The sequence below is a fragment of the Amblyomma maculatum genome, chromosome 1 (assembly GCF_055883805.1).
Source record: "Amblyomma maculatum isolate TAMU_Amacu chromosome 1, ASM5588380v1, whole genome shotgun sequence".
NCBI lineage: Eukaryota > Metazoa > Arthropoda > Arachnida > Ixodida > Ixodidae > Amblyomma > Amblyomma maculatum.
Genome location: NC_139344.1, coordinates 322,204,202 through 322,217,251, shown reverse-complemented (window position 1 = coordinate 322,217,251; position 13,050 = coordinate 322,204,202). Strand labels below are relative to the sequence as shown.

General features: G+C 45.2%; 2 protein-coding genes across 2 annotated transcripts in view; one reads left to right on the top strand and one right to left on the bottom strand.

Annotated features, from left to right (window-relative positions):
* The window catches only part of Mettl3 (methyltransferase like 3), a 37,169-nt gene extending 28,874 nt beyond the window's left edge, over positions 1–8,295 (bottom strand). Inside the window, exon 1 of the mRNA XM_084579866.1 lies at positions 7,714–8,295. Coding sequence (XP_084435992.1) covers positions 7,714–7,980 — 267 coding nt within the window. The 5' untranslated portion in view covers positions 7,981–8,295. The remainder of the gene's footprint in view (positions 1–7,713) is intronic.
* Positions 8,296–10,640: 2,345 nt separating this feature from the next.
* Positions 10,641–11,488, top strand: mRpS25 (mitochondrial ribosomal protein S25). The gene has a single exon (XM_084579795.1). It carries the CDS (start codon positions 10,903–10,905, stop codon positions 11,416–11,418), a length of 516 nt encoding a protein of 171 aa, XP_084435921.1. The 5' UTR covers positions 10,641–10,902; the 3' UTR covers positions 11,419–11,488.
* The last annotated feature ends 1,562 nt before the right edge of the window (positions 11,489–13,050 follow it).

Here is a 13,050-nt window from a genome sequence, read left to right as displayed (position 1 = left end):
AAAAAGTGGGCAGTGGCACGGGCAGGAGCGCTAGCGCTAGGCCTGCTAACATATTCATTAAACGTCATCTCACGATCATCGAACATCTTCTCTGTCCTCTGTTCTCCTGTTTTCATAGGCTTGCCGCCACGCAACAATATCTTCAGCCCTGGGACTGCTAAAGTTAATGAAGTGAAATGTGATCAGGTTACCGATGGAGATGTTTTAGTTGTACCGTGCATGTGAACCCTGTCCCGCGAGATGATCATCGATACATCACTTCTTCGCTTCTCAAGTGGTTCATCTCTTCCGACAGCCCGGAATGCTACTCACGATCCCATTTTCCTACGAAGAGGTTCCGCAGTTGCATCTAAAAAAAGTCTGATCCTTGAGTTGATTTCATTACTGATAACTTTTACCCTGACGTATGCTTTGTATAAATTCTTTATTGATGTCTATTTCGGATTGCTCATAAATTTTTATTTCATTTTGTTTGCGCTGTCAAGACATGTAATGCTTTCCTGGGCCTTCGTCAAGCTGACTGTACAGTCAGCCCAGGTGATCATCCAGTTTCTAGCTGAAAAAAAAAAATTGATTTGATCTGTCGCCCGCACTCAGCCGGCAGGTCTTCTACCCCTCAGCAATCTTGCTTCCGCACCTCCTTCTGCTATTTCTGGGCAGACACTTTCTAATTCAATTAGCCATGGCCTTTCGCCGAACCAGAAACAAGCATTGCTAACTCTTTTAAAGAGGCATGCCCCATCATTTGACACTCCCTCCCCTATTCTGGGTCGCACCTGTGCTGCTACGCATCGCATTACAACTACCATAGTTAGCCGCCAACCCTACTGTGTCTTCTTCAGAACGTAAGATAATGCAGGATAACGTCGTGGATACGCTGAATCGCAACATCATTCGCCCTTCTTCTAGTCTCTGGTCATTGCCTGTTGCGCCGGTGAGAAAAAAGACGGCTCCAAGATTTTGCGTCGATGACCGTGCACTGAACAAGATAACTCAAAAGGATGTATATCCCTTGCCACACATTTATGACCCCCTTGATTGTCTCCAAGGTGCTGAATTTTTCTCAAGTTTGGACCTCCAATTGGGTTATCCATGCATGAGGAAGACAAAGAAAAGACCGCTTTCATCACTCCTGATGGGCTCTATGAGTTTAATTGTGATGCCCTTTGGCTTACGCAATGCTCCGGCAACATTCAAGCATATGATCGACACCATTTCACGAGGTCTTAAACGGAAGGCATGCCTTGCTACCTGAACAATATAGCGATATTTTCTCGAGCATTTTTCTGAACACCTAAAGCGCCTTGAAGAAGTTTTAATTGCGATCTCTGGCTTCGGCCTTCAGCTCAATACGAAGAAATGCCGGTTTGCCTCAAAATCTATCAGTCCTTGGGTATATTGTCGGCAAGAATGGCATTAGGCCTGGTCCACACAAAATTGCTGCTGTTCAGCATTTTCCGTGACCCTCCTGCATCAAAGATCTGCGTAGTTTCCTCAGACTGGTATCTTATTTTTGCCGGTTCATCTGTAATTTCACTTCAATTGCATATCCTCTTTACATCGGCTGCTTCAAACATGCATACTTTTCGACTGGACTCCCGACTGCGATTCATTTTAGATGGAAAAACAGCGCAAAAGGACGAAGGACAAAGTAACGGGACCACAGACGAGCGCTGACTCGCAACTGCATTTTTATTCAGAAAACAAAAAACATGTATATATAGCATCACATGACCCTTCTTTCCCAGCGCACATGTCTAGAGTATACCTCAGAACGCCACATCATAGGTAAAGGCAAAAACCCCCACAAACCGATATCAGGAAAACCGCAACAAAAGACATACAAAAAAAAAAAAAAAAAAAAAAAAAAAAAAAACGCTAGAAGAACATCTTTAAAAACACACAATCAGTTCAAGTGTTGTCAAGAAAGGAGATTTCTTTATGAACCATTACTAACGGTTGCTGGCTAACGCATTCAGCTTGTCTTTTGAAAATGTGGTATGCTTCCATTAACTCCCTTGTTGTCTTATCTTTATCATGGAATAAATTACGCATTTGTGCAACTAGTGGTCTGCACACTTTGTCATTTGCTTTGGTGCAATCTTGACAGTGCTTTTTTAGATGGGAATACGCTGATTCGGAGAGTGATCTGAGGTGTTCCCTGAGCTGAACATTGAAACACTAGCCGGTCTGTCCAATATACACTTTCTTGAATAACAGAGGAAGCTCGTAAACTACTGAACAAGCACACTGTACACATCTTGACTTATGTCATATCGGACAATAAAAGGGGCTGTTTCTTGTCAAATTCTCGCACTGGTTCCTTATCATGCTACACCCCCCCCCAATTTTTGTGGCGCAGAAAACGCAACATTCACGTCAAACCTTTCCGCAACCTTTTTCAGATTATGAGCAGTTCGATGCACATACGGAATTACTGCAATTTTTTTGTCTTTACTTTTTAATCTTGCATTTGAGAAGTGTTCACGTACGGCTCGTAATAACTTTTCGCAAGTTGCTGCAATCACTACTTTTGGAAAACCGGCAGCTTCTAACCTTCGCACTTCTATCTGCTATGCAGTGATGACATGAATTTGTCAGGCTTGAATGTATGTTGGTCATTGCAATTCCATTTTTCACTAGTTTAGAATCTGCCGAGGTGAAATTCAAGACTGGTTTTTGGGATCTTGGCAAATACATCCAGCAAACATGATCTTCCTTAAATGTCAACTTTAAACTTAAAAACTGGAGAGCATTTTCAACCGGTAACTCAAAGGTGAAAGACAATCCTTTGCCACATTACTGAAACACCTTTAGAATGTCCTTAACTCTTGCATTTAAACAGCCTCTGGGTACCAACACTAAAAAATCATTAACAAATCTTGATATATGAATAACCTGATCTCCAACCTTCTTTTTGATTTCACTGTCTATATGAGCAAAAAAAATATTACTGAGCGCCGGAGCTACCTTAGAACCAATACATATGCCCTTTCTTTGAACACAGACATCCCCTCGCCAACCTACATACGTTGACTTCAAATAGAAAGTCAAAAGCAAGACTGCGAGACTGCCTTTGAAAAGCTGAAGCAACTTCTGACATCAGATACAGTTCTATGCCATTTTGATGAATCTTCTCCAACTATAGTGCACACTGATGTTAGTGGCCGTGGCACTGGCGCCGTGTTACAACAACAAACTTCATCCATCAAAAAGGTTGTCATTTACACCAGCCGCTCCCTAACTCCGGCTGAGCAGAACTACCCTATTGCTGAACAAGAGTGTCTTGCATTGTATGAGCTGTTCAAAACTTTTGCCCTTACTTTTAGAGTTGGCATTTCATGGTAGCCACTGACCCCAACACTTTGTACTGACTCTCATCCCTGAATAATTTAACAGGGCAGCTCGGGCACTGGATTCTCCGGCCTCAAGAATTTCAGTTCACATCACTTACAAATCTGGCAAGAAGCACCTAGATGCCGATGCCCTCTTTCGTTTCCCCCTTGTCTCCCAAACATCTGGCACTGCTATCAGTAATTCTTTTCCCGCACGTGCAAATTATTTGCCCGACTAGGATGTGCATACCGTGTCGATTGCCGCTGTTACGTTTCGCCACCAACAAGTGTGACAGTTGTCGCAGCCACTGCATAGCAACGGGCAGAACAGTGAGCGGTTCGGCCATTTCAGCGCCGTCCAGTCGGCCGCCCAACACTTCCTCCCGCGAACGTGTCTCGGCGTGTTCTTGCCACGCCCCAAATGTGTGTGTGCGTGTGTGTGCAAACGCTGGCCAAGCCCAGCACTTGAGGGAAAGTGCGTCGCCCTCGCCCGTCTGCAGGAGGTGGAGGAGATGCGGTCGCGCCACCTGCGATTGAGTCATCTCGTCTTGCCCGAACATGTAGGGCTCTCCCTTTCCCTGTGAACTGGCAAGCCTATAAAAAGCAGTGGCAGACTCCACTGAGACAGAGACTACTTGATGCGCCGTAGAGACGACGCTAGACACCAGCTGTGTGAGAGTGTCTGTATTCTCTCCGGGTCAGCTTCTCTGCCCGTTCCTTCATGATGCTGTAGTAAAGGTTGTTTCGTTAGAAGACGTCTTGTCTTTGCTGGAACCGTTGATGCTGTCCGCCGAGCCACGGAGCCGCCAGGCCAACGCCGCCGATGGGCCGCAAGCTGCATGTAATAACTGGTGGTAGTGGTGCGATACACAGGCGCATGCGACCCAAACCTAATACCGCCTTGTCCGATATCCAGAATGACCCGGCTTCTGCTCATCAAGTGGACTCGTACTGCCACACGCTAATCAATCGGCTCAACGGTACTTCACTAGCCCTGAATTCTCGACTGCGCCATAAATTTGCCAACTTTAAAATGCAGGGTGGACTGCTTTACTGGTATAACCACAACCCTTTCGGCCAACCGTGGGTGCCCGTTGTTCCCAGTTCTCTTCACCATCAGATCTTGCACTCCTTCCAAAGTGATCCCACTGCTGGTCACCTTGGATAAGACCTACAACAGAATCAAGAGCCCCTTTTCTGGCCCGGTCTCTCAATGAGTGTTGCCAAGTATGTTGCCTCTTGTGTGCCATGTCAATGCCGTAAACAGTTGACGTCACCCCCAGTGGGCCTACTTCAACCCCTTCCCTGCACTTTCACGCCTTTCGAAGTTCCAGGCATTGACCTATATGGCCCTCTACCACTGACCATGGCGGGACATCGTTAGATTGTCATAGCTGTGGATCACCTCACCCGGTATGCTGAAACCGCAGCTATGCCGTCTGGTTCCACTGCTGAGATAGCAAGGTTTTTCCTGCGAGACATTATTCTGCAACACAGAGCTCCTCGTGCTCGCCTGTCTGACCGCGGCAAGTCTTTCCTTAGTGCAATCATGGCCGAAGTTCTTCATGCCACGAACATTGTTCAGACACCAATATCCGCCTACCACCCGCAAACAGTCTCACTGAACGTTTCCATCGCACTCTGTTCGATATGCTATCCACATACATCAACCCTTATCACAGTAACTGGGATTCCTTGCTTCCTTTTGTCACCTTCACATACAACACTGCCGTTCTAGGCACGATCCGCTACTCTCCATTTTTCCTGGTCTATGGTCGGTCCCCTACATTCTGCCTGCAGGCATCCTTCTTCTCTGCACCTGTTCTTTCTGATGCACCCTTCTATGAACAGTTCACTTCACGCATTGCCCACTGTCGTGAACATGCCAAACCAAACACAGAAGTCGCCCAGACTGAAAGGAAAAGCAGCTACGACTCTTCTCGTCATTCAGTCCCGGTGACAAAGTCTTGCTCTGGACGCCTACACGCACATCAGGCTTGTCTGACAAACTTCTAAACCGCTTCATCGGTCTATACTTGGTGCTCGAAAAAACTTCCCTGTCTATCGCGTAGCCGTCGCTTCTCCTGTCAACGACCATCGCTGTCGTGGAACTGAGATTGTACATGTGTCGGCTTAAGCCCTTCGTTCGCCGTCCTTTTTTTCTTTAATTCCTGCGACCAAGTCATCCGCATCTGTGTTTACTCATCATTACCCTTCGTTTCAGAGAACTTAATCCTCATATGTGTATCATCATCATCATCAACATGCTGTGTGTTCATTCCTCGACGCCATTGTTGGCTGTGCCATTAAAGCTTGGTCTCCAAGCTCACAATATTTATTTTCTTTATACAGAGTACCTACAGCGCCCTCACTGGGGTATTATTGATTTTGGGGCATTACAAGTTTTATAGGCAAAGTAGTTTGTCAAGGAGGGATTGTGTGTGGCGGTTACAGCAAACTTGGATTGTATACACCGTTTCACCACCCTCGGAGAAACCGGTTTAACTGGGCTGTTAAGGGGAGCAATCGTCAACTCTTTTCTGTGCTACGGGAGCAGCCCAGTGCCCCATTATGGCAAAGCCCTTCACCCCTCTGTAAAATCGTGTATATGATTGTAGGAGTGTCAGAGGGGGTAAGGGGGGTATACTGCGACATCCACAATCCAAATCGGCAACGCCCTGTTGATGGCATCCTGTACGACTGCACTGGTTGCCTACTCTTACAGTCGGCAGAGATTATATGTTACAACCAGTTCCAAAAGGCTGGAGTGGGATTTGTGGCTGTTCTGATTGTATCAGGTAGAGATAGTGTCCTGACCTTGGCGACTGAGTCTGCTGCCAGGTTATCTACAATCAACCTCCTGAGGATGCGTTTTCCAAGGTGCCATTTTGTGCCCTTGACCATGTTAGCCTTGACGAGTTAATCCCCCTAGAACTGCATCACCTAAATGCGAGCTATGTCAGCCCTTGCCGGCTAAGTGTGAATTCCAGTGCTCATGCTAGCTTGATCCTACTAAGCCGATATGACTGAAGCAGCTGACAAGTGACAACATGCCCTATATTCTCATCCCCATGACCACACACGAAGTTTACACTGTGCAGGCCACTGATCCACGCTTGCCATTTCCTCATGTGTATCGTGTGTAGCACACCTACACAAGCTTCAAGAATCAGAACGCTGTCCATGGAGCTGTGGCTCTTTATGAACACAGTACAGGTGGAGAGTCAGCTTAGTTGTTGCCCTGGTCATGCAAAGCTCTGTCTCTGATACTCGCTTTTGTACTTCTCCTATGTTCCAGGAGGAGCCGCTTAGGCTCACAAGTACAGATAAAGGTATAACGAATTTGGCGGCCAGCGCTTGCGCACTCTTCCAAAGTGTGCATATACTCGAATACAGGAAGCAGCGCTGTACCTTATGGTTATGTACTTGGCAATCCTCCACGAGCATCTAGGAGCGCATCTCAAAGAGCATCACAGGTTTCCAGACGCTGCACAGCACCTCCATCCTGTTGAAGGAGCACAGCTGTTGCGTTCAAGTACACACAGATTGCGCAGTGCGTTCGGATATTGAAAGCTAATATTGATGGCACTCAAGCGAAATTGAGAGAAACAGCCAGGTTACTTAATATGTGAAGTTCAGGGCTACATCGAAGGGGGGATCCGAGCCCTGGTGGAAAGGGAAATAGAGGGAAAGAGAGAAAGCGGCTGGTCGCCTGTTTTGCAAATCATTTTATACAAAGGGGAGAAAGCATTATTTTTCTCCTGGTTCTTGAAAACGTGTTGGTGGTTCTTATTAATACTCACTGTGAAACTATCGAAACGCCAGAGAAGAAATCTTCCGATTATACCACTGACAAGAATAAAAATTATTGTCTGCTTTGTATTCATTCATACAGCCCTTATACATTCAAGCTTGGGGGGTCTCGGACCCCTCTTAAATATTACTGGGGGGTCTCAGACACCCCGAGACCCCCTGACTTTAAGCCCTGAAGAAGTTACGGTTGACTGTCGCAACCGCACTCACTGAAGAACTAGCGGTATGATTCGCAGGCTGTTGAGAAAAGAATGTATAGAACTGACCAAAAAGTTTGTTCACCGGACTTGTCAAGTATCAAGGCTCAGCAGCCAGCAACACAACACTGGGCACAAAATTAACAGCGCGAAAAAAAGGGTCAGGTTCCGTGTTTTTTTTGCATCGAGATGCACCAACATTAGAACGTGATCAAATTACTTGGAAAGTGTATAGACATAGCCTTCCACGCTCAGCAGAGCACCCTGAATGCTTTGGCGATAGCGTCTACAGCAGCGTGAATAGATGAAGATTTGGCGGCTGAAAACGGTGTTAATATTAACATGGTCGTTGAAATTAGTTTCCCTACCTCGTCCACATCAATGGGATCAGCTGCTGCGGTATCGGTGCTGATGCCTTGCGTGGCGCTCGATTGGTGGCCTGCTTGCGGAGACACCACAGGTTGGTTTAGCACAGAGCTCCCCGGTCCGCTACTGTCTTCGCCGGCGCTCGTGACAGGTTCCATCGAAATGCTTTGCACGATCTCCTGGCGTTCTTTCTTGCGACGCTGAAGACGTTCACGCAGGCTTGACTGCCGCGATTTGAACTCACGCATGTCTTTCCAAGCGTCCGACATGACGGTATTCGTAAACCACAAACTATACAAAATTTAGAACGGTTTACAAGAGAAAGTGCTGGCAACGAAAGCACGAGCGTTCGTTCAAAACTTGGTCAGGTATGATGTGGGTATCACGAAATACTCGGTGCAGTTTCAGCTGACCAATTATAATGTTTGGATGAAAGGCTTCCTTTTCTTAAAAAGCCGTCGAAATCAAGAACCAACTCATTTGACAGCAAAAACCTCGGCAACTACACATCCAGCATACGCTCCCTGGAATAACTGACATGTTTCGATGCTTTTTCTTGATGATGATGATGTCAAATGAACAAAATCGTTTCAGTAAAGATAGTAAATAGTAAGGCAAGGCAAGGTAGATCCAATGGTAGATCTTTGGCAAGGCCGCAAGTCCTCGGCAAAAGCAGGCAAAAGTGGTGTGAAAAAAGCAGTAAAGGTTCAAAGCGTAGTTCAGACTTTGAGAAAAAAATTAATTTGACAGCATGCACAAATAAAAGACAAGAACTAACGTTCCGTGTAAACGTTTTTAGTAATGTTTTCTGCTACTACCAAGAACATTTGAATTTTAAAGCACGATGCCCCTCATTATGTAGGAATTATAGTGAACTGCCATGGGAATGCTACCATAAAGTTAATGCAGGTGCTACAGACTTTGCCCTGTTTAGACCATGTTTAGACCACGGTGGTTTAGACCAAGATTTAGATCAAGATAGTAACTAGAATACTGTCAGCTCTATGCTATCAGTATAGACAAGCGTCATGTTTGTAAACAAAGGTGGCGCTGCGATCGGCAGCGACATGGGGTGTAGGCAAAAACGCAGCGTGCCTACACTGCGCCAAGCAACGCTGCCTTCGAAATCAGGTCGCGCGTGCGAATATTCTGAAGCGTAAGCTTCGCTTCTGCTTAGAAATAGTTTGGTGTATGCCTGGAGAGTATTTCAGCACGTTATCAGCCGATTACTGCTGGAATTACCTGGCGAAGAGCGCTGCATTGGTTTCCTCATCCGTGGCCTCAACAGCGCGCGGCTACGGTGCGTAGGAGACTGCAGTATTGATTAAGTTAAATAAAAACGAGAAAGCGCAATGTAATGGAAAGACTAATCGTCAACATTGCTCAACTCCCGGGCCTATAGCGCATGCAAGGAGTACGACGATGTGAATGACGAAGTGTGTTTTCAAATGCCGACTCTTTTGACTGCGCGCCTTTCTAGCTGCTTCAAGCACTTTCACTTAAGGAACAATATTATCACAACTATATATAGTGAACTAGAAATTACATTTCTAGCTCACTTTACCGAAAACTTAAGTCATAGAATTTCATATTTTAATAAGAACTCAATATTTTAGTAATTGTAACATGTTCGCGCGCATAGTGCGCTGCCAACCTATTTTCGCCTGCTCGATAAAAAAGATATTTGACGTCTGTCTCATCTTACATGCGTAGCCAAGGTCATTCACAGTTTAATATATACATGAAGGCCTGCGAGAATGCTCTCATTTTCCCCCTCTTTGCTCTCTAGGAGAGAAGCATATGTGTGCAGATGTAAATTAACGTTCTTCACGATCGCTTGCAGCGAAATTTGCGCAACCTGCTGATGTTCTTCAATATACTTGGAAATTTTTTATTCGGACTCGCGTCATCTATTATGCTTATTTTACACCCCTTATAACCGATTCCACTTTGGGACATTAAATTCCATGTACCATATATACTTAAATATCCTGCTTGACCAGAGCTAGGTTGTACGTGGATATTTAATTCGTACGTTCGTCAGGATCATAATGACCTTCAAAAAGAAAATTTAAGTATGAGAAATAATGCTGCGGGACTGCCTGGATCATAACGATGTTACTATATAGAACCGGTGATGAAGAGTCACTCGAAACTCGCTTAAGTAAAAAAAAAAAAAAGAAAAGAAAAAGCTGCTTTAGAATTAAGTCCGCGGGCCTGTTATATCGGCAATATTGCGCTGGAGTGATCGCTCAAGGTAATTGCAGTTACCAATTCGCAGCAGGTTTTGTGTCTTTTTCTGTGTGAATATATGCATCGGCAATACTGGAGGTGAATGTTACTAGTGCAGCTTCCCTGCGGGATCATACGCACACGGAATATCGCTTCTAAACTTTTTATGACTTGATAGTATATCAAAACGGGCACGAGCTGCAGGCGTTTATTGTTATTGCGCTCTTCGTCGTGCCGCCGAAAAGTCATCACGACAGTTAAGGGTTGCAAACGAACTCATCTAGTTGCAGTGCAGAAGTGCAACGCACGTTAGCCGCGAAGGTAATCCGTCACCGAAGTCTACTTGTCGCGCTCAACGCGGCTGCCCTTCGTTCTCATCTTTATCCAACCGCAAGAAACATGTTAAAACAAGTGCCATTTTGTTTTTTGTGCCTCTTGGCGCAATCAACCGCACCACAGCTTGCAGAAATATCGGGAATTATGCCCGAAAACGCAGCAAGCGCCGCGCATCCAATGCAGACGATTCGGGCTTTTGCCTACACTACGAAAGTCACTGCTGTCGCCAGCGCCGCCGCATCTCCTCTGACGTCACGGGCTGACGCTTGTCTATAGTGCCAGTATATTCTAGTATACTATCAGTATGCTACAAGGTATATGTACTGCTACACGGACTACAGATACGAAACTGGAGCCAGCCCTGGAGGTAGTACATAACGGAGCCAACGGAGCCAAAACGATCCAAAATATCGAGCACGTTGGTTGAGTTAGCCTTCTAGTACAGTGAACTAGAATTTCTAGATATAGTCGAGTACTCCGTTATAAAACTGTTTTCCAATGTTTTTTCCACGTGCGCCCATGGTGCCTGCATAGTGTTTGCAAATTGGAACACTTCGTCAGTGCTTCCCCTAGAGGAACTTCTCTTTCCAAAGTGTGAGTTACGACAGAAACACGCAGGCAATATGTCGTTCATGCGAGGACCAGCGCCCATTAGGAGAACTCTGCAGTATCTCGAGAAAGGTCGCTTGGTATTCAAAGACCGGGTGAAAATCATGAGCCTCAACTTCAACACTGCTGGAAAAGCGAGAGACCGACACGAAGGCATGAAGGATTTCGTTTTCTGGTACCTGCCTCAGGTGCAGTACAAGAACCCTGACGTGCAGGTTGTTATATTCAAGAACATGACGCCGACCCCATTTGCGAGGTTTTGGCTGGAAGACGGCAAGGAGGTCATAATGGATGTTGACGGAAAAACTAAAGACGAGATCCTTAACCAAATGCTAGTGACGCTCGGCAAGACAAAAGAGCAGCTCCTGAAAGAAGCGATCATGAGAGAGAAGAAGGACACTCCGGCAAATTTTGGTCGGCATTATGACAAATTTTGTATCTGCGAAGTGCCCGGACAAATCCCCTGCCCTGGGATTGTGCCGTTGCCAAGAAGTATGCGCGGAAAATACCGCCTTGAACAGGAGCAGTGAAAGAACAGTGTACCTCTTTACGTACGTTTTTTGTGCGGCGTTGTATTGTGCTGAAATGACTTTTTTTTTTTTCCAGAAAGTGCGTATGTCAGGCTGGCAAGGCGACCAAATGTGAGCTCGTTGTCGGCTCATTAGTTAAGTTGATAAACGTGAAAAATTTACCTGCTTATGTTTGTTCCTGTGGCATTTACGTTAGCGTTCTGGAAGCATGACGTGACATTCATGCTTCCCTTGGATCTCAAGAATGGAGACTTTTTTTTTTTTTTTTCTTTCATCTGACTGCTAGGAAGAATCGCTGCTCATAATACTAATAGAAAACATTGATCCACACTAAAGCCATGTTTTGCTGCAGAGAAGTTTATGGAAAGTCAGTTCTGAACTGCTTTGCACCTTTTTAGACATGGTTTTTATTTTTGACCACTTCTTGGAAGATTACTATGATTACTTTGCAAGAATTTCCCGAGGATTAGGAGCAGTTAGGGATAATAGTTAATGGAATAATCTGCAAATTGCTGATGATATTGCCTTGCTAAGTAGCTCGGGGGATGAATTGCAAAGGATGTTTAATGATCCAGACAGCCACAGCAAAAAAGATAGGCCTAAAAATTAATATGCCGAAGACAAGCATTTAATGTTCAAAAGCCTCAGCAGGAAACAACAGTTTACAATAGGTAGCAAGGTGCTGGAAGTGATAAGGGAATATGTTTACTTAGGACAAGTAGTGACTGCAGATCAAGACCATAAAAGTGGAATGACCATTGGGATGGAGTGCACTTGGGAAGTACTCGCATGTCATGAATGGCAGCTTATTGATGTCCCTCATGAGGAAAATATATAACAGCTGTATCTCACCGGCACTTGATTGCCAATATTCTAATCCAAATCAAGACTGGATCCAAAGGAAGAGGAGCATAGCAGGGGGCAGCAGAAAGTTCAATGGGCAAGATTAGGAAGTTTGCAGGAATCAAGTTGATGCAGTTGGCACAGGAGCTGGCTAATTGTAGGGACATGGGAGAGGTCTTTGCCCTGCCATGAGTGTAGCAAGGTTGATGATGATTCAAGATTACAGCAAGTTACATTGATAAAAATTTAGGTTCCAGCAGGCACAGCAGAGCGTAAATTTCCTATAGACCATGTAAATAAAAGCATATCGTATATGCAGGGCACAAGACACAAAAGTCTGCAATAATGTGCTCATATAGACCTATGCATCGGGCAAGGAACATGCTAAAACTTCTCTTCTCTGGGCTGCTGCAAATCGGTTCCGCTGCGGCTTCCATCGTGCTAGCGAAACATGCGCACAACAGCCAAGACAGCAATGTGGCAGCGCCTAGGGAGCCCTCCTTTTAAAGTCCTATAAATTACCAAGTAATGGAGTGATCATGCAACAAAGTCTTATCAGCAACAGAAACCATGCAAGCTGACGCAACCAGACTGTGCTCTTTATGCTATGAATTTAACTGCATAGCTGTTCCAGGTTCGGAAATACAGTTACCTTTGTCATCTCAACATCAATACGTCACAAGAGATCAGTTCAAATTGAAGGATGCATAAATTTTTTTGGGATTCAATATCTGCAATGGATTTTGTGCTTCTCTGAAACAGGAATTGAAGCTTGCTCAGCATCGATTT

Excerpts from the sequence above, each read along its gene's own strand:
- mRpS25 (XM_084579795.1), top strand. The coding sequence starts at position 10,903 with ATGTCGTTCATGCGAGGACCAGCGCCCATTAGGAGAACTCTGCAGTAT.